Source organism: Ambystoma mexicanum, chromosome 3p, assembly GCF_040938575.1.
Source record: "Ambystoma mexicanum isolate Mex_15411 chromosome 3p, UKY_AmexF1_1, whole genome shotgun sequence".
NCBI classification, from domain to species: domain Eukaryota; kingdom Metazoa; phylum Chordata; class Amphibia; order Caudata; family Ambystomatidae; genus Ambystoma; species Ambystoma mexicanum.
The window spans coordinates 317,664,766-317,686,592 of NC_090925.1; the positions used below are offsets into that span (position 1 = coordinate 317,664,766).

Sequence of the window (21,827 nt, forward strand, 5' to 3'; positions counted from 1 at the left end):
GGGTGTTTGGAATACAGAGTCTTTGGCAGGGGGGGGTCCCGACGGGTAGGTCAGGTTCCCTGTGCCGGTAGGTTTAGTACATTGTATTTAATTTATACTAGTCCCAATTTGAAAACACTGGTAGAGTGATTGGCATTCTATATTGGAGCAGGAGGCTCAGCGCTCAACGGTGAAGCAGTCTTGGCAGAAGCTCACAGAGGGGTGCTTAATTGGTAGATGCATAGGGGCTGGACGAACAGGGTTGCAGGGTTTTGTAGTGTTTCCTCATTCCTCCTAGGACCGCTCTTTGGGTGTGTGGGGAGATTGACAGAACCACTACCCCCATGCATATGTTGGGGGAAATCGATGGGGTGTTGATTATTTTTGATGCCTTGCATTCACTACTGTTGCATTTTGCGGAATGCCTTCCAAAATATTAATGTGTGGTGTCTCTCCTTGGCCTTACCACCTTCGCCGCCCAAGGAATAAGTCATTGGGATCGAAAAGAAATTGATTCAACTTTTCTCTTGCAACAAAGTCCTGTAAGGCCAAAGGGGCTGTGTTATTGAAGCCATAATCATAGTGATGAAGTTGATTCTTGAGATCAAGAAAAGCTGTAGTAAAATAACGTGGAGCCAGCCCAATGATTATGGGAGCCAAGACACTGGGGAGACAAACGTGGACCTGTGAAACAAATGCACAGTGCAGTCTTACCATGATTTAAATCATTCATTTGTGGCATTAACAGGTATGGCATCTGTGAGCAAATAAGTGGACTGCGTGTGAGAAGTGAAACAGTTAAGAGCATGTTCAATGTGGTCCAACAGAGAAACGAGTATGGTATTTATTGAGTGCTTAAGGGCGAAAAGCCAGTTTGCTGGTGAAGTAGTGCGCCCACTAACCGGCTTTTCTTGCTTTGCAAAACAAATGCTAGAGTCTCAATATTACGGGTAAGGATAGGAAAGGAGTCTGTAGAAAGGCGTGGATGATGTACCTGGAATGTGTTGAGTTATTCTGTAAAGCACTGCCCACTTCCATTTCCCTCCCTAGATTTTACACAAACTTACCACTTTGTATTCTTGGCAGCAATCAAGTATTAAAGCATTTGGGCAACCCCATGAGTTCTGTGAAAAAACACAAGGCAACAGCACAAATCTGCAAGAACGTCCATGTACATATGAAAGGAAAAAACAAAACAAAAAAGAAACACATGATCTTGGTATTACAACTCTCCAAAGATATTTTGGAAAGCCAAGCTAGAAAGGCCCAGCTGGCTTCAGAAATGCACCAGAACACATAAGGCGCTGGTAACCTCGAACAGCTATGTTAAACCAGCCACTACAGCAATCATCCGGCAGATGTGTAAAACGCACAACAAAAACACATTCAGATGCACCAACACTATAATGCAATAAATGATTCTTTATTATTGGCAGTTACAAAAACGGTGTGAGAAACAAATCAGGCAAAATATAGCAGAAATTCTAGTCTACACTTAAAACCCCTCAACAGTAGGTTTGTTCCATTCCCCCTCACTGGTTTAAATGCAAACTTGTGTTTAGGTAAGAGGGGAGTGTCCGATTAGGAAGTGGGACTGGGCTAGAAATAGGCTGCTTTTCATTATCCTGAGTCCATAGCCAGATCTTTGGAAGAACTATTCATCAACGCAGCACCTTCTTGTGAGAGGGCTGGACTAACTCAACAATGCACAGGGCTCAACGGGTACGTATGCACTTCTTAACGAGGTGGCTCTGGGCTGTGCTGATGCCAAGAGGCTTTCTCGTTTCCATTTCTTCCTACCAAACATCACCACCATAAACCTTCCCACACTTGGAGCCGCAAACATGCTCCATCAACCATTTATCAAAACACTGATGGAGCAAGAAGATCTACTGTGCTGCTCCCAACAATGAAGAACAGTGCAGTCTCCAGAAACGTCAGGTGGTATTGCAAATGGTAATTAATCAAGCTACATATCTTTTCAGCGGGTCATTACTAAAAAAAAGGAAAAAAAAAATTTCTCTTGATGGTCAAATGCACTCCATCAAATCTGCATAGAAGCCATCAGGATGTATGTCTGGAAATGGGCACCATGTAGGTTGTCACTAGGGTGTATAAAAAGGACCGCACAGCTTTTCTAATCCCCTTTTCCACGGAGATAGTAATACTCCCAAAATACCCGCGAATCCTCAGCCACCAAGTCACCCACTCTGGAAGAGATGCAAACACTTCAACAATGTAAGAGCATTTCAGCAGCAATCAGAAACTCAGGAACATACCGCCAAGTTCTCCTTCGCCTTTCCATCATTTGACCAGCTGGCTCAACCCTGTCCTCATAAGATAGAATTTCAGCTTGAAATGCAAACGAAGCAGCACCATGCCTTGATTCCATTGCCCTCAGAACCCTGGGGCCATTATTGACCACAGTGTAGTGCAGTTTTACTTTGGGAATGGGCTGTGAAGAGGTTTTTGTGTCATCAGGTATGGATGAGTCAAAGGACACCTATACTGCACAAAGGTGACGGGCTTGTTGAAACAAACACCCAGAGTGGAGCAGAACTCTGCTGCAACTATGACACAGATCCCAACAGAATCTAAATGCAGAACTCTCACAAATCTCTATACATATTTATATTATATATTTATAAAAGAAACTAAGGAAACCTGTAAAGCGTATGGTGATATAAGGCGTATGTTAGAATTACAGTGTCCACTGATGCAATTGCCTAACTGCTGCCTTAAAATCCTTGGTTTCAGCTATCATTTCACTAACCTCAGTTGCATTAAAAATGTAGAGGAAAAAAAACGGACAACACCAATTACATTTTTTTGTTAAAGTTGGAGCAACAGCATGAGAACGTAGACAGCTGCTAACCTCCAGACGAACAGGATTTCAGAACATGGTATATAATTAATGTTGAGAACTGTGGATCCGGTGGGCTTTTTACAGTCAGAGGGCTAGTATAAAAGCCTAGCTGAGGGTAGTTTTAGACTGTGGGGACCTTCAGCACAGAGGAGAAGTGGGCTTGATTAGGAACCATGTCCATGCTTGGCGAGTGGTGCTTCACCCACGAGGCACATCACACCTACTCAGCAGCATAGAGGGCATGTGGAAGTTACAAGTAGCAGGCTGAATCACAAACCAATACGTTTTCCTCCCATCCTAACCTGCACAAATGTAAGTACTGGATATAGGAGAACACCAAAATATCATACCATTTAACAGGTTTCAAATAACAGACATTTAACAATAAACATGCCTTGAATTATCAATTGCTCCAAAAGCTGAAATCAAGCTTACATTTAGGGAGGGAAGATTTGAGGCTTACTCTCTGAAAAGGTTAGCAGTGATCCCTTCATTGTATCCCCTGTGGAGGTTACCACTGATGTCATCATGGAACCCCCAGTGGAGGTCAGCAGTAGGTCAGTCACAGCACCACAAGTGTGGGTTGAAGTTGTGCCCATTAGGGAGCACATTCTCTGGATGTTACTGGTATGCCCATCACAGTGCCCCCTAAGGAGATTAGCACAGTGATCCAGGGTCCCTAAAAAGGTTAGTGTAAAAGTAGGAACAGTACAAAATACGGGATTAAAGGTAGAATCCAGCAGCAATGAATATGCACGCAGAGGGGACTGAACGTTGTGGGGCTGTGTGTCCCATCCATTCTTGCACAGACTTCCTGTGGCAGGAGCCACCTTGTGTCTCATGATACTGCGCAAAGAACTGGCCCGGCAATGGAGTTAAAATGGTGCATTATCCTGTGGGGATTTTTCTCCTGTCGGAGACTGCAGACCATCAGCGCCATTCTCTCTGCTGCCCACCACCTTAGACTGGAGAAAGAAAGAAACATCACTGAGTTTTAGGCAGTCTGTAAATATAATTGGCTCTATACAATTATTTTCATCTAACCAGTTCTTCTATACTATCAGCAGATGATTCTAGGAGTTCATGCTGCCCTCCCATTGAAGATGATTAATAGCAGATGTGAGGAGCCAGGAATGAGACAGACAGAGGAGACATGTTTGTGGTTACAAACTTTTATTTAAAAGAAATGTGGGTTGGAAAATAACCCACTATCCCTATTCTAGGAGAAATTTCTCTACCTCAACCAAAAACGAATTGGTTTATCCAGTGTCAAGATGTTGGAAAAAAAGTATTTCCTGTGCCCGTAACCCTATTCTGGCCCCCACACTAAATAAACGCCACAGTGCAGAGCATACTGTCTCTGGTTATTCACAAATTCTCAAATGTTCAAATCCAACACAAAGGGTTCCAATGACACATGTTCACAGTTTAAAGGGGAAAACAACATCAGGGTCAATTGGGCTTAGAAAGCCAGGAGTGCAACTGCTTTCCCAAACCGCAAGGGCATATCGGTACACAACAGACAGTTCTTAGGGGAATTTTTGATCTGCTTGCAGGTGAAGGCAAGGAGAAAACAGGTAATCTGCTGGTTCTGGAGTGGTCCTATGCATGGGACACAAGATGGTGAGCTGAGCTAGCCCTCTGGGAAGGCACCCAAACCCGAACGGGAGGGGTGGCCTATCCTATAGACAGTGAGAGGTGTAGCACCTGTCTGGGAGGGAAGGGGGGAGGAGAGACTGGCTTCTAGCTCTCTGCGTGTGAGTTGGCTATATTCCACATGCAGTTCTATCCCTAACAACCTAAAAAAGTGTGGGAGAGGAGTGTAACGATATGCCATTAAGCCATGGGGGATAGAGGGGACAGCCCTAGAAGGGAATTAGGGGCATGTGGTTTTCCCCAACAATGTCATCTGTTCTCCCCGAGGATGACATTCGCACAGGTGGTCCTCCCTCATAGCCAACCCCAGGGTCAGGATCGTGTAGCTGCTACCGTCCCCTGCCCACATAGGGAGGACGGCATCTCATGGAAAAGAGTGACACAGTCGAATTCATCACACAGACCAAGAGTATTTGTTATTCTCCAAAACCTGCTAATACCTCAATAAGTAATATAACTATTTGTCTACAGCAAAGTGTACTTTTTAAGAGACTCATCTTTACGAGTGGTCTAAGAGTAAAGGTGAACCGCTGTTGCCAAGACTTATGTTTTATTTTAATTGTTTTATACGTAAGCCCTCGGCTGTCTTTTCAGATAATTTGGGGAGAAGGTTGCTAACAGAAAAGAAGATGTGGGTTCGATCTGGTTCGTGTGCGCGATTGACCACTCTCATATTAGTGTGTGTCCAATGATTCAAATGGAAAAGGTGGCAGCGAGCACACTGGTCCCGCAAACCACCCACGAGGTTTGCAAAATTTGAACTTGTGGAGTAGGGAAGGCGACTTGCGCTCAACCAATAATGATGAACTTGTACACTTATGCATAAGTATATCACTGTAACAATTAAACTGGTCATAAAATCAAAATTTTAATTTTTCTATCTGGTACAGCCGAAACGTGTTTTGACCACCTGGTCGTTTTAAAAGGTTAAGTATTGTCAACATCACAAAAACGTATATCCACAAGCATAAACATAAGTGAATCGAGGTATTAAAATAAAAAAGATGTAAATTACATTTTTTAAAGAAAACACATTTTTGTGCAAAAAGATCAACATGGTGTTGTAAAGTAAAATTATGAGACATACCAACAAGTGTCACCGGTCAGGTCATGGATGGAGGGTTGAAGTAAATAGAATGCATAAGCCATATTGGTCGTATTAGATTGAAATTTAGTGAGCGATATGAATCATGGTGGATTAGGTGATGCCCCTCTCTTGAGAAAGTGAAAACTATTAGATGTGATGCCTTCCTGTTTATCCATTATACAAGTCCTGTGCTGTATCACAAAAATTGTGATGAGATCAGACCACTGAAATTATCCACAAAAAGGTGAGGGACCACCTTTAGTGGGAGAAGACAGTCAGGTTTCTCACTGTATGCTTGGAGGACGGTCTGCCATTGGCTGACAGACGTCATTTGCACCCAATCCCACCACAAGCAAAATTCAATGTTCACTCACTGGTTCGTTCCCAAAGGGGCTAAATGCATACCCCTCCCTTACCCACTTATCTAGTCTAACTGAGGATCTCAAAACCTGCACTCTGGAAGACATGCTGCTGAATGAAGGATTGAGGCCGGCATTAGCACCCTTTCACTTCCCAAAGAATCAGAGGAAAGCATTCTGCCTCTCCAGAAAATGACCTGAATTAAACCATAGTAGCACTACGGTCCACTCACAGTTCGTTCGTGAAGTCCTCGTCTCCCTGAAGCTCCAGCCTGTACCACAGTAGTGGATGTCCCTTCATTTCCAGAACTCTAAACCCTCTGAGCCAAACGGATCCAATAATCTTCATCACAGGACCCCAGGATATGGGTCAGTCTCCCAACCCTTTGTGTAGGCTATCGCCAAGCCCACACCTTCAGATGCTAGATCCTGTGCCCAGGGAGAAGGAACAAGTTACTTACCTGTAACTTTTGTTCTCCAGCATGGATTCACATGCTCATGAATATTCCCTGTCGTCAGACTGGGAATCCTCAGTAAAAGAAAACACAGTCACTCTCTTTCTCCTATAAACCAATCACTGAGCTCTGGGTCCTACTGCTCCAGCCAATGGCTGCCCTCTACCCAAGCAAAAACGTAAAGCGGACCAGTAGATAAGGGATGACAATTTATTATCTTAATAAATTCAATACATTCAACAAACTGTATTCAAAAAATCCAATAATAAATTGATATATTGCATTTTGTACAAATCTAAAAATTCCCAATACTTATCATCACGATTCTACAAAACTCATACAAACACTCTTTGTCCCTCATTTATACCATCATTCATATAACCTCAACGGCGTATTATTCTTGCTATTCCATGCTACACTCTTATTCAACAGATACATCTCCAACATATTTCTTACCCGGTCCATCATAATGGTGTCATTATGGTTTGTTATAATTCACAAACAGTTAATGTAGTCGACACGTGTTTCGGGCACGGGACACGCAATATCGTCCCTTTCTTCTAAAGACCTTCCTCAGGACGCAAGGCTAAAGATAGATGTCTCGCCTCTTATGGACTGGAGTAAGCCACCTCGAATCTATAAAAAACATACAATAAAACCTATCTGGGTCTGGTGTCATCCCAATTTCTTTTTATCGTGACTATTACTGTCGTGCATGCAATTCTCACAAATAGATGCAACACATCTTTCTCACCTCTGTGTTTCAACTTCGCAGATGTAGAAAGATGCAGAGGATTAAATCCCTTAATGGTACCTAGTATCCTTTTTAGGCAGGTCCTGTGAGATACAATGACATGGGGAAAACCAATGTATTTCCCATCCTGCTCATAATTGCAGTCTATATTAGTTACCAACAGTATAAATTAATTTATACTCGCATCCCCATCTGATGTCCGGGATCTGTATCAAAGTGTCATACACTCTAGATGCATTGCGGTCGTATTGTCTGTTAAGACCCTCACCACCTTGCCCTTGAGGGACGGCAGAAACGACCTGAGGGCCCAAAACACTGCCCGTAGTTCCAGGAGGTTGATTTGAAGAGTCTTCTCTTCCGGAAGCCACAGACCTCTGGCATCCGGTGTGGGCTCCCCATCCTTCCAGGGAAGCATCCGTCGTGACCGTCTCCTGGTACGTGGGGCTATGTAAGTCTGTGCCTCCGGCGATGTTGGAGCGCACGCCCCACCACCTTTTCACTCAACAGAACTCTTTGTTGAGGGCAATCTTGTCCTGAAAGCTTTTGATCACCTGGACCCAATGCGCATCGAGTAATTCCTGGAGTGGACGCATCCGCAGCCTGCATAGCCGAATCAGGTATATGCACGACGAGATCGTGCTGAGCAGCAACTTGATGGCCCTCACCGTGGCTATCTTCAGTGCCAACGCTGTTGCACCTTGCCCAGGATGGCCGATATCCTCTCCGCCGACGGGGCAGCCAGGGAAGCCACTGTGTCGAGTCTGGATCCCAGGAACCGGGCGTCCTGCGATGGAGTCAAGCAGGACTTTGCATAATTCACTGAGAACCCTGGGTTCGTCAGTCGTCGGACAGTCCGCATCGTATTATCGACGGCTAGGTCCTTCGACTTGGCCCGGTTGAGCCAGTAGCCCAGCTAAGGGTACCCGTGGATCCTTTGCAGTCGCAGATGGGCTGCCACCGGAGCCGGGCATTTGGTGAAGACTCCGGGCACCGACTTCAGTCTGAAGGGACGCGCCTTGAACTGGTAATGCTGCCCCTGGACGACGGAGTGCAGAAACTTGCAATGTTTGCATGTATGGGGACGTAGAAATATGTGCCCTCTAGATCCAATGACGACAAAGTCTCCTTGCTCCAGCTGGCCGAGCATGTGCTGTTGAGTGACCATCGGGAATTGATGTACGTGTTGAGCCATTGCAGGTCGAGAATGGGCCTCTAGTCCCCAGTCTTTTTTCTTACGAGAAAGTATCTGGAGTAGACTCCGGAGCACCAGAGCCGCTGTGTGACTAGCTCTCTCGCCCCTTTTTGTAACATGGCCCTAACCTCCAGCACCAGCTGAGGGACATGTTCTTGCCGGGCCATTGGTAGTATCCGAGGACACTTCCGCTGAAACGCCAGGGCGAGTCCGTGGGCGAGAGCGTCCAGCACCCAACGATCGCTGCAGATGTCTCCCACATGCAGACAAAGGTCGCCAGCTGGCATCCCACCAGGGTGCATGGGTGGGGGCCAGACTTCCCCTGGCCGGTTCAATCTTGCTTGGAGGTAGACGGGCCACCTTGAGGTCCCCGACGGCGTCCGCCCCCCGAAGGCCTTGGAGCGACCCCGGTTGGCTTCCTGGGTTGAGGAGCAGGAGGGTTGGCGGTAAGAAGAAGAGACAATGCCGAAACTCTTCGAAGACCGGATAAACTTCCCTCCTGAGGAACGAAAGGACGGTCGTTGTTGCTGTAGAGTGCCTAGGGTACGTGCCATCTGTGTCCATCTTGATGGCCTGGAGGGATTCATCTACAGCCTTCTTGAACAGGTAGTCCCCATCAAAGGGCATGTCAAAGACCCTCACCTGGACATCCTGTCTTAAGTTGGTTGCCTTGAGCCAGCCACGAAGGCAGAAACCAGTGTCCACAATGTCCAGGGCCAATGTGATGGCGTGGTCCGACGCCGCCTCGCCTTCTTGAAGGACCTCCAAAGACTACCTGCTTGTCATCGGGGGTGGGGGGGGGGGTGTTCGAGGGGAGTCCAGTAGCAGAGCCAACTCAAACCACAGCTCCTGGTTTTATCTTGCCATGATTGCAAGGGCGTTGGCAGCCTTGACTGCCGTCACTGCCGAGTAGATAACCTTTCTATCCATGGAATCCAATTTCTTGCCTATGTTGTCGGAGGGGTGGAAGAAAAAGCAGAAGACAAACTCTACGATTTCTTCCTGGCAGCTGCTGAGACCCTTGAGTCCGGCGACGGTTGAGACCGTAGGCACTTGTACTTACTGTACTGGTTACCTGGCCACCCTTTGATCTTGGGCCCAGACCCCCTCCCACGCCATTTACACACCTGCACTGCCTCCCTGGCAACCCCCGCACTTGGGGACTGTTTTCTGCATCCCTACAGTCCCCCACCAGCACTTGACACCTGATGTCTGCACATACCTTGCACTTGCCACCAGCTGGTTCTACTTCTCATATTGTTATTTATGCCCCCCCAACCCCTATGTACTGCACTGTCCCCTCCCACTCTGCACTTTTCCCTTTCCCTGCACTTGCACGATCTGAATGACACTTGGCCTAGTAGGATTGTTGTCTCCGTCTTCCCTCGGATCCCTCTCCCCTGCCGCGTCGCACCTTGAAACACTTGTGTATAGGCACGTTATAAATGCCTTATATCATTTTTCTCTAGTCGGTCTCTCCTCGCTGGGGCTGTCGAGGGGTTCTTCGTAAGAGCCAGCCCTTCATCCCAAATATCATCCAGGAGTGGGACTGAAAGGATTAATTTCCTCTTCGCCTCCCAGCACGGATATAAGAAGCCTTCCTGCTTTTCCTCCGGCGTGAGCTGGAAAAGCTCTGGTGCTCGGGCGATCATTGCATGGAAGGATCCTACTTCGTCTGGCAGAGGCGCCCCGGGCAGAGTCGACAGGAGGTCCCCCATCCCGCCGTTGTCATCCGTGCCTGTTGCTTTGTCCGACTCAGTCTCCCTCGGGGGAAGAGGGTGGCATGGAGGCGTGGGATGCCTCCTCTTCTTGGCTGGCTGTGCCCCATGTGTCAATGGGGTGGGCAGAGCTAGTGCCGCAGGCAGGGCATGGCCCGTCAGCATCCTCCTCTGTATCTCCGACACCAGCGTGTGGAGGGTCGAAAGCATGTCCAGTGAAAGATCTTTCGGCAGTACCTGGGGTGTAGGCGCGCTGGGCCCAGGGCCCTCAATGTCTTGGGGGCCTTCGTCATCCCCATAGACTATCCCAGTTGTCGCCAACTCTGGGGGGCGATTCCACGATGTTCCCCTCGTTGTCATCGTCCCCATGGACGGTGTGGACGGAAAGGATCCCATCCTCATCGGACAAAGAAATATTTGTTCTTTGGAGGCCTTGACAGCCCCCGCCCCCTTTCTTTGGGTCCTGAGGGGTTGGGGCTGAGGTCCAGCATCCTCTTCTCCAAAGTCTTCTCAACTCGCTTGCCGAAGCCTCCCTCCTGGGAGGAAGAGACAGCATGGCCGTCAGGGTACCCTGGACCGGTTCAGCTCCTAAGGCCTTCGAGAGCGACGCCACCATCAACGCGATGGATGGTGACTATTTGGCCTTGTGCACCTGGGCCTTCATGGCCTTGTCTTGCCGGGCCTTCTCCTTTGCGGGTAGGCCGGACACTGTACCCTGCTTGGGCTTCTCCTGTTTGGCTTTCTCCATGGTCTCCCTCAGCTTCCCCGGGGTTGCCGACGTCCTCTTTGACAAAGAACCAGAGTGGTGTCTGGAGATCAATGCAGATGACCATTCGCCCAGACTGTTGCGGGACCCGCACCAGTGGCGACACCGACGGAAGCAGACTTACGGTGCTTGGCCTGGTTTTGGGCCCCCATGGTTGGTGTGCTCTCAAAGGACTTAGAAGCCTGCTCCGGTTTGCTGAATCCAGGAGTTGCATGCCCATGGGGACCACCTGGGGCAGAGGCCTTGGCCTGCAGTCACGACTCCAACCGTCGATCCTTCATCATGCGCTTTGTGAAGCCACAGCAATCGCACAATATTCTTTATGTGTCGGGTGCAGACAATACAGACACTGGGAATGTTTGTCATCCATGTACACATTACGCAAACCGTAGCCGGAGCAAAGCTTGAAGAGGGAAGCGCCATCCTTCTCATGACATGATCCACGCGGTATAGACATGCAGAACCTCTGGAAGCTTTTAAGAACACTCGATGAAATCAGCCCCTGAGGGCCGCTGAAAAGAGCTGAAAAACCCCTGTTAATCGGGAGGATAATCGATGGAGCACACAGGCTCCATTGACCGAAAAATAGAGTTTTCCTATCAAAAAGTGAAAAAAAGCAGAAAAGCTTGAAGAGTGAAACGCGAGGACTCCCAACACTTGAACGTGCAGTAAAATCTGAAGATGGCTGCCTGGGGAGGGGCTTAGGTAGTGGGCAGTCATTGGCTGGGGCAGTAACAGAGCTCAGTGATTGGTTTATAGGAGAAAGACAGTTCAGAAACTGAAACTATTTTTTCTTTTACCGAGGGATCCCAGCCTGACAGAATATTCATGAGCATGTGAATCCATGCCAAACCCCATGCTGGAGAAAATGGGAACCATGCTTCTCTGGCAACTGCAGACGCCTCTCCTTTACACTCCTCTGGTTCAGACCCCTGACCTGGGAATCTTCCTTATCAAAGGTCTGAGGGTTCCAACTGCATCAGCGTGCTGTTGTTGGAGCCCATGCTAGTCGCTAAACAATGCTTATCCGGTCACAGGGTATTGCTCCTAAGATCCTACCGTACTTCAGGCGGGCATTTTCTTAATCCCTGGGCATCTTCATCTCCAGATCTCAATGGCCTCCCAGCAGAACCCCAGGCAGCACTTTAGTAACACTCTCACAAGACTGAACCCATTTGAAAAGGTCCTCGAGAGAAACCTGAATGAACCGAAAAGCATATACTTACCTGCTATTTCAGTTTTCTCTTTTAGGTAGGACTTTTTAATTACTGAATTGCAATTACCTGTTAATGGATCGGTTCTGTCTTAATATAAAGATTATAATTTTTGTACATATATACTGTGTGGAATCCCTCTTTTTTGGTATCTAACAAAAATGTGTGCTGAATCTGGGATTCACCCCACTCCACCTTTGACTTAGGCCTGGACTGCTTTGTCACACCTACTACTTTGAGAGCCTAATGAATTTGAAGGAATCCCTAGTCAGGACCCCGACCACAAGGCCTTAAGGAGAATATGCAAAACAAGTAGTGCAGATACCGATTCCAAGACTCAGTAAACACAAAGTAGTGAAAATACCTTCAATACTTGCACACAAGATGTTCAAAGAGAAACATTGAGAGTAATACTATATAAAATGGAGGAGCTCGCTGTAGATGCCTTGAACAGATTCAAGTTGTGAACTTTGAAATTGGTGTGCTGAAAGAGCCCTTACTACAGCTGGCACAAAGGCTTGGCTAAAGAGGCTATAACTCAGTACCTAGAACAGTTCTATAAAGAGAAGGAATCTTCTGAACCTACCCTGTCCCTTTCTCCCCTTTCCCCCCCAAACCTGCCACAGAAATATCCCACAGACTACAGCAGATTTAGCTGGAGTACAAGAAGGCTCAACTGACATTAGAAGAAAACCGTTAGACTGAATGGAATAAGCTCGAGTAACTCAAATTCAAGGAGGCCAGAGAAAACTAAAAGGATGCTAAAACAGTCAAAGCCACATAGGTGGAACTGCAACTACAATCAAGGAGCCTGCAAATTCCTAGAGCACCCACATGGTTTCACAGTGAATACAAGGAGGGAAAATTATGTCCATCAATGGTTGAAATCCTTTAAGAGATATTGTAGAATAAGCTAGTTTTTACTGATTCTGAATAGGCCTTGAGCCCATGGGCAAATTGCCTCAAAGTGCTTTAGAAGCACTTTTGGAATTGAATTAAACTGAGCAAGAGAAAAAAGGAATGTCCAATGACAGGTAGGTTGAAAGGTTAGGTACAACTGCCACTCAGTATCTTGAAAAATTCAGGGAGCACAAAATGAAAGGCAATGTGTCTTGGTCCATTTGGGTGACTGTTACACATAAAAAACATGGGACGGTTGGAGAGTTTACAAGGTGGATACTTTGGAAGGGTAAAGACATTTAATTACGCACAAGCGCATATTGAATGCATGCTCCCTAGAGCTATAGCAACACATTGCTGAATCTAAGGAACTAGATCCAAAGAAGCTTGCAATGGAAGCTGTTTTCTGGGTCTCCTACAGAGTAACCAGAAAAGTGGCTGCTCAGAAGGTCGAGGGGCACAAGCCTACATCTGCTAAATATCCTCTCAAACAGGTCAATAAAATAAAAATGGATATGTACAATTGGGGGTGGTTATAAGGTTAGTGGGGTGCCCACACACACAAGCAGGTTGTTGTAATTGGATCTGTGGGTTGGCTGGTGATGTGATGTGTTTACGGTTCAACGGATGTCAGTTGGACCTAATGAGCTGGGCTGGGTGGATGTCCCAGTGTTTTCTCTACTGTGCAACTAAAGAGAATAAACCTACATGTAAACTTACCTTGTGGTTCCAGGCTTTGTGTAAGAAGGTGACTCAGTTTACATCACTGGCGACGAGAATGGGATCCTGCTGTGAAGGGGCAGTTGGTGAGAAGTACTGCCTTCCAGATGACATCCATTCAGTTTAACCAGTTCCTGACAGCCTTAGGTTGTTGGCTTGTCAGGTCCTGCAGGCCAGGCAGTGCAGGAGTGGAGGAGGTCTGTTTTCAGGATTCAGGAAGAGGGGCTCTGGGCGAGTGGATGGGTCACAAGGTTGTGTGCCCAATCGCAGAGGAGCAGCGGGCGACCCTGTCTCACGTCTGTGGTGCAGTGCGGACGCGAGATCTACTGGGGGCTGAGGTGGCGCAGGTGCTTCTGCAGGGCATGGCAGTGGTGTGGCGTAGCCTGGTTTCAGTGGCCGGGCGGCACTGTCTTGAGTTGAAGGGTCCCGCCATGAGGAATGGCAGCGACATTGTCAGACATTTTCTGCGGGCTGGAGCAGAAGGTGAAGGCGTAGGGGTGCGCCTGCCTATGGATGTCTTGGTGCCTAGAGGGACTGCAGGCACGGTGGATACCAGCGTGGTTGGGCCAGTCAGTGATGTTGCCCTCATGGTTCCGGGAGCTGATAGGACGGTGTTTGAGGGGGTGTTCCAGCACTGCACGCTGGAACGCATCACCGCTCTGGGACACAACGCCATGGAGGATGGCAGCGTTCTGTTGGAACTTGGTGTAGGGGCCATGTGCATGGACCCGCAAGTTGCTGGAGTGTTTCTGGGGAAGCAGGGGCACAGTTCCGTTGCCACAGCAGTGGTTATAGCTGCAGGATGGAACGACTATGTCCGGTGGCAGGCTGGAAGTGGTTGGAGCGCTGTCGGATTTGCAACTCATGGTTGATGTGGCATTGGAGCTCACCAAGTGTCTTTGTGACTGGAGACTGAGACTTCATGACTGGTGCCGTGGTGTGACAGTGTGCTGGAGGGAATTGGATCCTGACCCGTGGGGCTCCTACGTGCTCACAGAGGACTTGATGCGGTGGGTGTCTGGGGAGGCCTGTTATGTTTGTTGTTTTTATGTCGTGGCCTTGGGGGTACTGCGTGTCATAGGGTTGGGCCCTTTGGGTTGATGTTAGCCGTTAAGGCCTGTTACGGTGCATGGAAGTTGTGTGTTCATGTTGTGGCCAATTATGTTTAGGGCACCGATGTATACTGTGGTTGGTCGTGGATTTGGGGTGCGGGTTCATATTATATTGTTTTTAATTTCTCCTTTGGACTTGTGGGTGCGGGGTCCATGGTTTATTATGTCGTGGTTGTGACATTGTTTTATTTCAGGACGGTTCTCTGGGACATGGTGGTGCGGGTCTGGCGTAGGGACTTTAGTGGTATGTCTTAAGAGTAATTTTTAACTCTTAAGGTTGGTTCTGGGGTTGCTGGTCATTGTTTGGTGTTTTATCTGTTGTCTTGTGGTGTTTTGTTTTTTGGTTTGTGGGGGTATTTCCCTTGGTAATATCCTGAGTGCCGGGTGGGCTCAGGGGTTTGTAGTGGGGTTTTAGAGGTGTGCAGTAGATGCTGTTGTAGGTTGTGGCAGGGTGGTGCTGCTGCATCTATGTATTTTAGAGAGTTACTTTGGGGGCAGTGAGGTGCTGTTTAGTTATTTCGGGCGGTTTAGTATTTCAGGGGCAGTGAGGTGCCGTCTAGCTCTTTCGGGGCAGTAAGGTGCTGTCTAGTTTTTTTAAATTATTTTTAATTTTTATTGTATTAGCTGAAATTTAACAGCTTTTCAATATACAAAATTCAAATTTGTTTTAAATCTTAAATTTCGACAGACAAAAGTACAACTTAAAAATGATTTACAATTCATCCATTTTACACAATCGTATATGTACAAGAAGCTCAAGAATTTCCAGAATATTGAAAATTTGCTATTAAACTAAAGACAACCACTAAGTAAATTAAAATTAAAAAAAGGAAAAGTAAAATTCATTTGACATTCAATTCTTTCAATAGGAGCGTGGAACATTCTTTCATGGTGTCAAGTCTAGACAAATATCTCTCGTTTCAAATTGTCGATCAACAACAAACTGTATAGTTCAATTCTTTAGAGATTGGATCTCATAAACATTGTCTTACGACCCCAACAAGGGAACACAATTTCAGTAACTCAGCTTCAATTTGTGCAAGACCCCTCGGTTGACAGATTTTCTAGTTTCAGAGACATTAAGAAATTAATCAATGCTATCTGTACAGTGCATTTGTTAGAACATAAGAAAGTCCAACGTGTATCTTGTTCAACCGTTTCTAAGATGGTCATTACATTTGCAAAATGAGCAAATCTAAAAGTAGTTAACTCAGCACAGTAGCATACCAAGTGTTCTAATGATTCAACAGAATTGGGAACCAAACAGAATCTACATCCTTTGGGCTCAAATGTCTTCTGACTTGTACTTGGCAAGTAGGCCATAAGTCGAAGCGCGCTCTCAAGAGGCCAGATCTTAATGCCACAGATGGACATTTTAAAAAGGTATGCTTCAGGTGTTTTAACTGCTTTAGGCCAGAATCGGTGCTTACAGATTTGGTGATACTTGTCTCTCATCTTGGTCCAATCCAGTTGACATATTAATTTTTTTGCCTTATCCGGATTTGTGACTAACATATGGATTGATACGTTTGCATTTGCTAAAGAGGGTAGACTTTCACCAACCCACCTTTTTGCAAAACTCTTAAGTAGACATTTACGAAACAATGAGCAAAATCGCCATAGATAGATGGCATGCATGGAAATTAGCCCCAGTTCCTATTGCAGGCATGCACCCGGTACACACTGCGGTAGGGCGAGGACTGCCCTCCAGAATTTGGCTTCTAATCTATCAAGATATAGTAGTTTACAATTCAGTAATGTTTCGACTCCATATAAAATGGATGGAATTGCTTTCATAGTCCAATAGATGATTTCTGGTTTTATCGTAAATTTACCGTACTAGTGCAATATAATGTTTGTCTGCAGTATGGCTGTGGACAATTTCGCTTCCATGCGCTCTACTTGGCCACAAGGCGTTAATGATCCTTCAAAAACCATTCTGAGGTAAATGTATGTGCTCACAATTTCTAGTGGCATTTGGTTTATAGTCCACTTATATCTGTTCCTATGATTTCTATTAGCAACGTATGTTACAATCCGTGTTTTGTTAATGTTAACCACCAACTGATTTGTAACTAGATAAGAGTTGAATGCGCAGATTCTGCAAACCTATCAGGAACTTTGAAATGAGCACTGTCATCTGCGTAGTTCAAATTAGTGATTTTTTTTCCATTGAGAACCGGGGCGTCAGGTATGTGCAAGAATGAGAATCTTAGATCTTGTATAAAGTAATTATAGATCGCTGCAGCTAATAAACAGCCTTGCTTTAAGCCATGAGCTGTTTTGATAGGAGCTATTAATAATCCTTCCAAAGTTAGTCTTATACGGATAGATGTATAAGCATGAAATGCGTGAATGATATCTTGAAGAACTGGAGGGCAGCCGTCTCTTTTTAATTTCAGCAGAGCAAGGTGAGTGTTGAGCCTCCGGGCCTCCTCTGACCCTCCATTTTGCCATCATTGACCTGCTTTGAGGTCCCCACAGGCCTGTGTGAGCCCCCAGTAACCCCCTGCCCTTCCTTCCCCCTGCCCGCTCCACTTCCCGATCTCGTCGTCCTCCCGCCTCCCATCCGTCCCCAATTGTTGCACTCCCAGCAAGCAGCTGGGCCTACAGGGCCAGGCTGCACACACCGCCTGAATTTGCCATCAGCAGAGCAAGGTGAGTGTTGAGCCCCCGGGCCTCCTCTGACCCTCCATTTTGCAATCATTGACCTGCTTTGAGGTCCCCACAGGCCGTGTGAGCCCCCAGTAACCCCCTCCCCTTCCTTCCCCCTGCCCGCTCCACTTCCCGATCTCGTCCGCCTCCCAACCCGCCCACCCCCACCGTGATTGGCCACCTCATAGACATAACTGGCCTCCGCGGGGCAGCCCACTACTCGGGCAGCCCCCTTCGGCTAAGGGCCCCAAGGCAAAGGGAGGCTCCTACATTGGCGGCTCCAAGATGTGTCTGCAAGTGTCCGCAGGGGAAGCCAGCAGTCAACAGACACCAACAAAAACTGAGTGAGGCAGGGGTGGGGAGTAGAGCAATTACTCTACTCCAGAAAACCCCTGCCTCTCTATCTTACCCTCCAATAACAGACTGCCATAGACTCATACCAGGCATACTTTGAAAGATTTGTGACAACCAAACTGAACCTACTCATGGCAGGATTGTAGAAGTTGCCTTGCAACACATACTAACATACTTGTCAAGGTCAACAAGCGCCGCACTTAGATGAAACTTAATGTTAGCATGCCCACACCTAGATAGAATTGTGAACATTAGCCTGTGTCGCATCTAGATAGGATTTTGAACGTTAGCATGCCCACACCTAGACAGAATTGTGAACATTAGCCTGCGTCGCATCTAGATAGGATTTTGAACGTTAGCATGCCCGCACCTAGATAGAATTGTGAACATTAGCCTGCATCGCATCTAGATAGGATTTTGAATGTTAGCATGCCCGCACCTAGATAGAATTGTGAACATTAGCCTGCGCCTCATTTCGATAGGATTGGGAAGGTCAGCAAGTGCTACACTTAAACAAAACTGTGAATGTTAGCATGCTGAAGGTCAGGTATCCCACTAACCAATACAAGCACCAACTCTCCGCATACTTTTCTCACTCAAACTCACACAACCATCTCTCGCACAACAAGCCGCACGCACTTCACAACACTGCAACACCACATAAGCCGGACCAACAGCACACGCAGACTGACACCGACCCAATACCCCCACCAAAGCTCAGCACCCGGTGTATACCGAGTTGAAGCTGCCAACAGAACACCACTCCTCTCACTATCCTACTCCCTCTTCACCTTACTAACCCATCCCACCTCATCATTTACAGATACGCAAGAGCGCCTGGGGACCAATTCCGTTGGTGACGGTGCACGGTACAGATACCTTTAACATAAGGACACGGGAGACTGGGTCAAACGCGTGTAGATCTACAAACGCAAAGTAGATTGCTTATACATCTGGCATTGAGCTTTTATTGCATTGAGTGATAGGAGATTAACACAGGTACCTAGACCTGCAACGAATCCTGTTTGTTGCTGGTCTCATGCCACAGGATTTCGTCCATGCGTTAAATTCGCCCAACACCAATTTCGCAAAAAGCTTCCCCGGAGCATCTAATAAAGCAATCGGGCGGTAATTTTGCAGGTTTGTACGGTCGCCTTTCTTATATATAGGCACTATTATTGATGTAGTCCAGGATGCCGGTAGTTTGTGATATACCATAACTTGTTGGAAGATGGCATGGAGGATCTTAGCCCAGAGCTTTGGATTTTCTTTAAAAGTTACATTATGAAGGCCATCCGGGCCAGCAGCTCTGGAGGAGCTTAGATTTAATATCAGCTCTTCAAGTAATGACGGCGAACATTGGATATTCCAAGCAGTAGTTGTTTGCATCCTGTACTCTTCCGCTCCAAAGTTTGGGTCCTTGTACAGATTTGAATAGTGAATCACCCATGCTTCTTCCGATACCGCTCCGGTTTGGACATGTGCTTGTAACAAGCTTGTGCGATAGTTAAGTAATCTCCAAACTTCGGCTGAGTTTTTAGAACGAATGGAGTTAAGCATGGATTCACTATCATGCTGGAATACCAAGGCACGTTGACCACGTATCCAATTTAGATATTTACATTTAGCAGCTCTTAATGCCCGACTAGAGTTGGTATTATTCGAGGCTATTATTAGTCTCTTCTCTTTACGATATCGCGATTTACGCAATTTAATTTCGGGATCGAAAGCGTGCTTATGAAATTTACTGTTCGGATTTTGAACAATCGTGTTTTTAAAAAGGTTCCAGGAAGTCGATATAATTGATCAAATTATGGGAATTGGCAGATTTATTGCATGGGAAAACTTCCATAGATTCCCTTGGGACCATTTTAAACGATTTTTCGAATTGTTAACCTCTAGATGATGTTTCATCCATTCAATTAACTGAATTTTCAGTTGACCAGTTGAGCTGCAAGGAGAGAAGGTGATGATCGCTTTGTGACTGAGGAATTATTTCGAATAGGAGAATTCTGCTAAACAGGTGTTGTTCTACATAGATGTAATCAATGGTTCTTTGACTTGAGTCGCGCTGCCAAGTATGCTTTGGGGGTGTATCTCCCTCAACCACACCATTTACCATTCTAAAGTTCCCATCAGCCATAAGGTTGGACTAAGTAGAGACAGCCTTTATCTTGCTTTTCGTGCTGGAAGATAAACAATCTAGATTTAAAACACCAGCTATGATGGTTTCCGTAATGTCATCGGTTACTGATATTAAATTTAATAGCACGGTTAGGCCTTCCAAAAAAAGGCTTCATCAGTTAGTCCTGCCGGGATACGATAAATGTTTATAAATGCTATCACATGAATTAAGCACGTGATTTTCACTAGCTGAATGAAGATGTTAATGTTTCTCCAGGCCTCCACTTTAAAGCCATGTTTCTTATTAACAGCTACTAATAGGCCCGACGAAGGCCGTCCACGCGTTCCAACTTTTGCTGATAGGAGTACAGTATCGAAGTTATCCCATGTAGGGGGTTCGATATACCAGGTCTCTTGTAGAGCAATTACTGCATATTGTTCCGATAGTGATTTCATTGAGGTTTGTAGATGATTGTGACCGAGTGTTCCAACACGCAACCTTAAAAGGATATGTCTGAATAACACTTGGTTAATTCTTACCAGTGTGCATGTCTTCACGTAGGCTTGTGTATATCTGATTTTGATGAGAAAGTGCTTCATCACGCTTATTCAGGCGTTCATCATCCTGAGGAAGCAGAAATCTCATGTCGAACAGAGCCATTTTTGCCATCCATATCACATTTAACAATGCCCGAGGGGATCCATAGCCTCACAATCGAAGTGGTAACGTCTGAGATGTATTCTACCTGGGCGATGTCGTGTGACATCAGATCTTCGAGTTCCACGACATCACCAAATATATTTAGCACACTTTGTCTATTTAAATTGTATGAGGCATAAGGGCCCTCGCAGCATTTTAGGATTAATGAATGGCAATCAGAGTGCGAGGAGACTGTATGTCGGGACACATTACTACCAGAATGTTTATCCTTGTTGAGCGAAGAGATGTTGTCAGCTTCCAATCTATATTTTGGATTTAGAGCGCTGTGTCTGGCAACACGTGGTGTTGTATTCTGACGGGCGTTTGCTGGTATGGCTAATGTATTTGCTTGATCTGTCACTGGGCTGGACCAAGATACAGATTTCGCGTGTGTGCCTACAACATATTTCTTTGGTTGGTCACCTTTGCCAAGACCCCGTTCATCCCACTAAGAGTCCAATGCCTTGCACATTTCGCTCAGCATTGTTGCACTCTATGGATTGACTTCATTTAAGCCGGACGCCCCCAAGGAACTGGTTGTAGGCACTAATACAGAATGTGGCATTGGGGGCTCTTGCATGTTTACATCATCACCACGTTCGATCTCTTCAACCAGATCATCAAGCGGCTCATGTACAGTCAGGTAATTACAAGAAGCCAGGCAGTCAGGCACCAATGGAACACTAGCCCTTTGCTTGCTTTGGGGCTGCCTGATTGCAATGTTGAGCACCTGGAGCCTTGACGCGGACTGTTGTAATTAAAAAAAAAAAAAAAAAGAATTTAGTGACGCTTTTACAGCTCTTACAGGTGGCATATTCTTCATTTTTCTAGTTAATGCCACTCTGGTGCTCTTCTTTTTCATAGGAATGGTAGCCTCATTGTGTATTGAGGCAACACCTCCTGATGGGTTAGCTTGATGGCCAACAGTTGCAGGTTCAGCTGATGTAGAATCCTGCCCACTGATCCAAGAGGTGTTAACCGTAGGTGGACGGGGAGGGATCAGTCCTTCAGATCTTGGTGTAATTATGTGAGTAATCACTGGTAGCACAGGTTGGGGTCCATCTACAAAAGGGGCCTCTTGCTGTGCTCCAGGGCATCGCAACAAATCATCTAACTTTGACTCCTGTTTAGATATTTAGCGTCTAAGGATTCAAACAGTTTAAACATGGACATAAGCGTAGTGTTAATAGCAGCCAATGGAGTCTGTAATAACGGG

General features: G+C 46.3%; 1 protein-coding gene across 15 annotated transcripts in view; it reads right to left on the bottom strand.

The window, feature by feature from the left end:
* Positions 1-1,381: 1,381 nt before the first annotated feature.
* TPD52L2 (TPD52 like 2) overlaps positions 1,382-21,827 on the bottom strand; it is a 365,874-nt gene continuing 345,428 nt past the window's right edge. For all 15 annotated transcript variants that reach the window (XM_069650862.1, XM_069650869.1, XM_069650867.1 and 12 more), the window contains one exon: positions 1,382-3,810. In XM_069650862.1, coding sequence (XP_069506963.1) covers positions 3,721-3,810 — 90 coding nt within the window. In that variant the 3' untranslated portion in view covers positions 1,382-3,720. The remainder of the gene's footprint in view (positions 3,811-21,827) is intronic.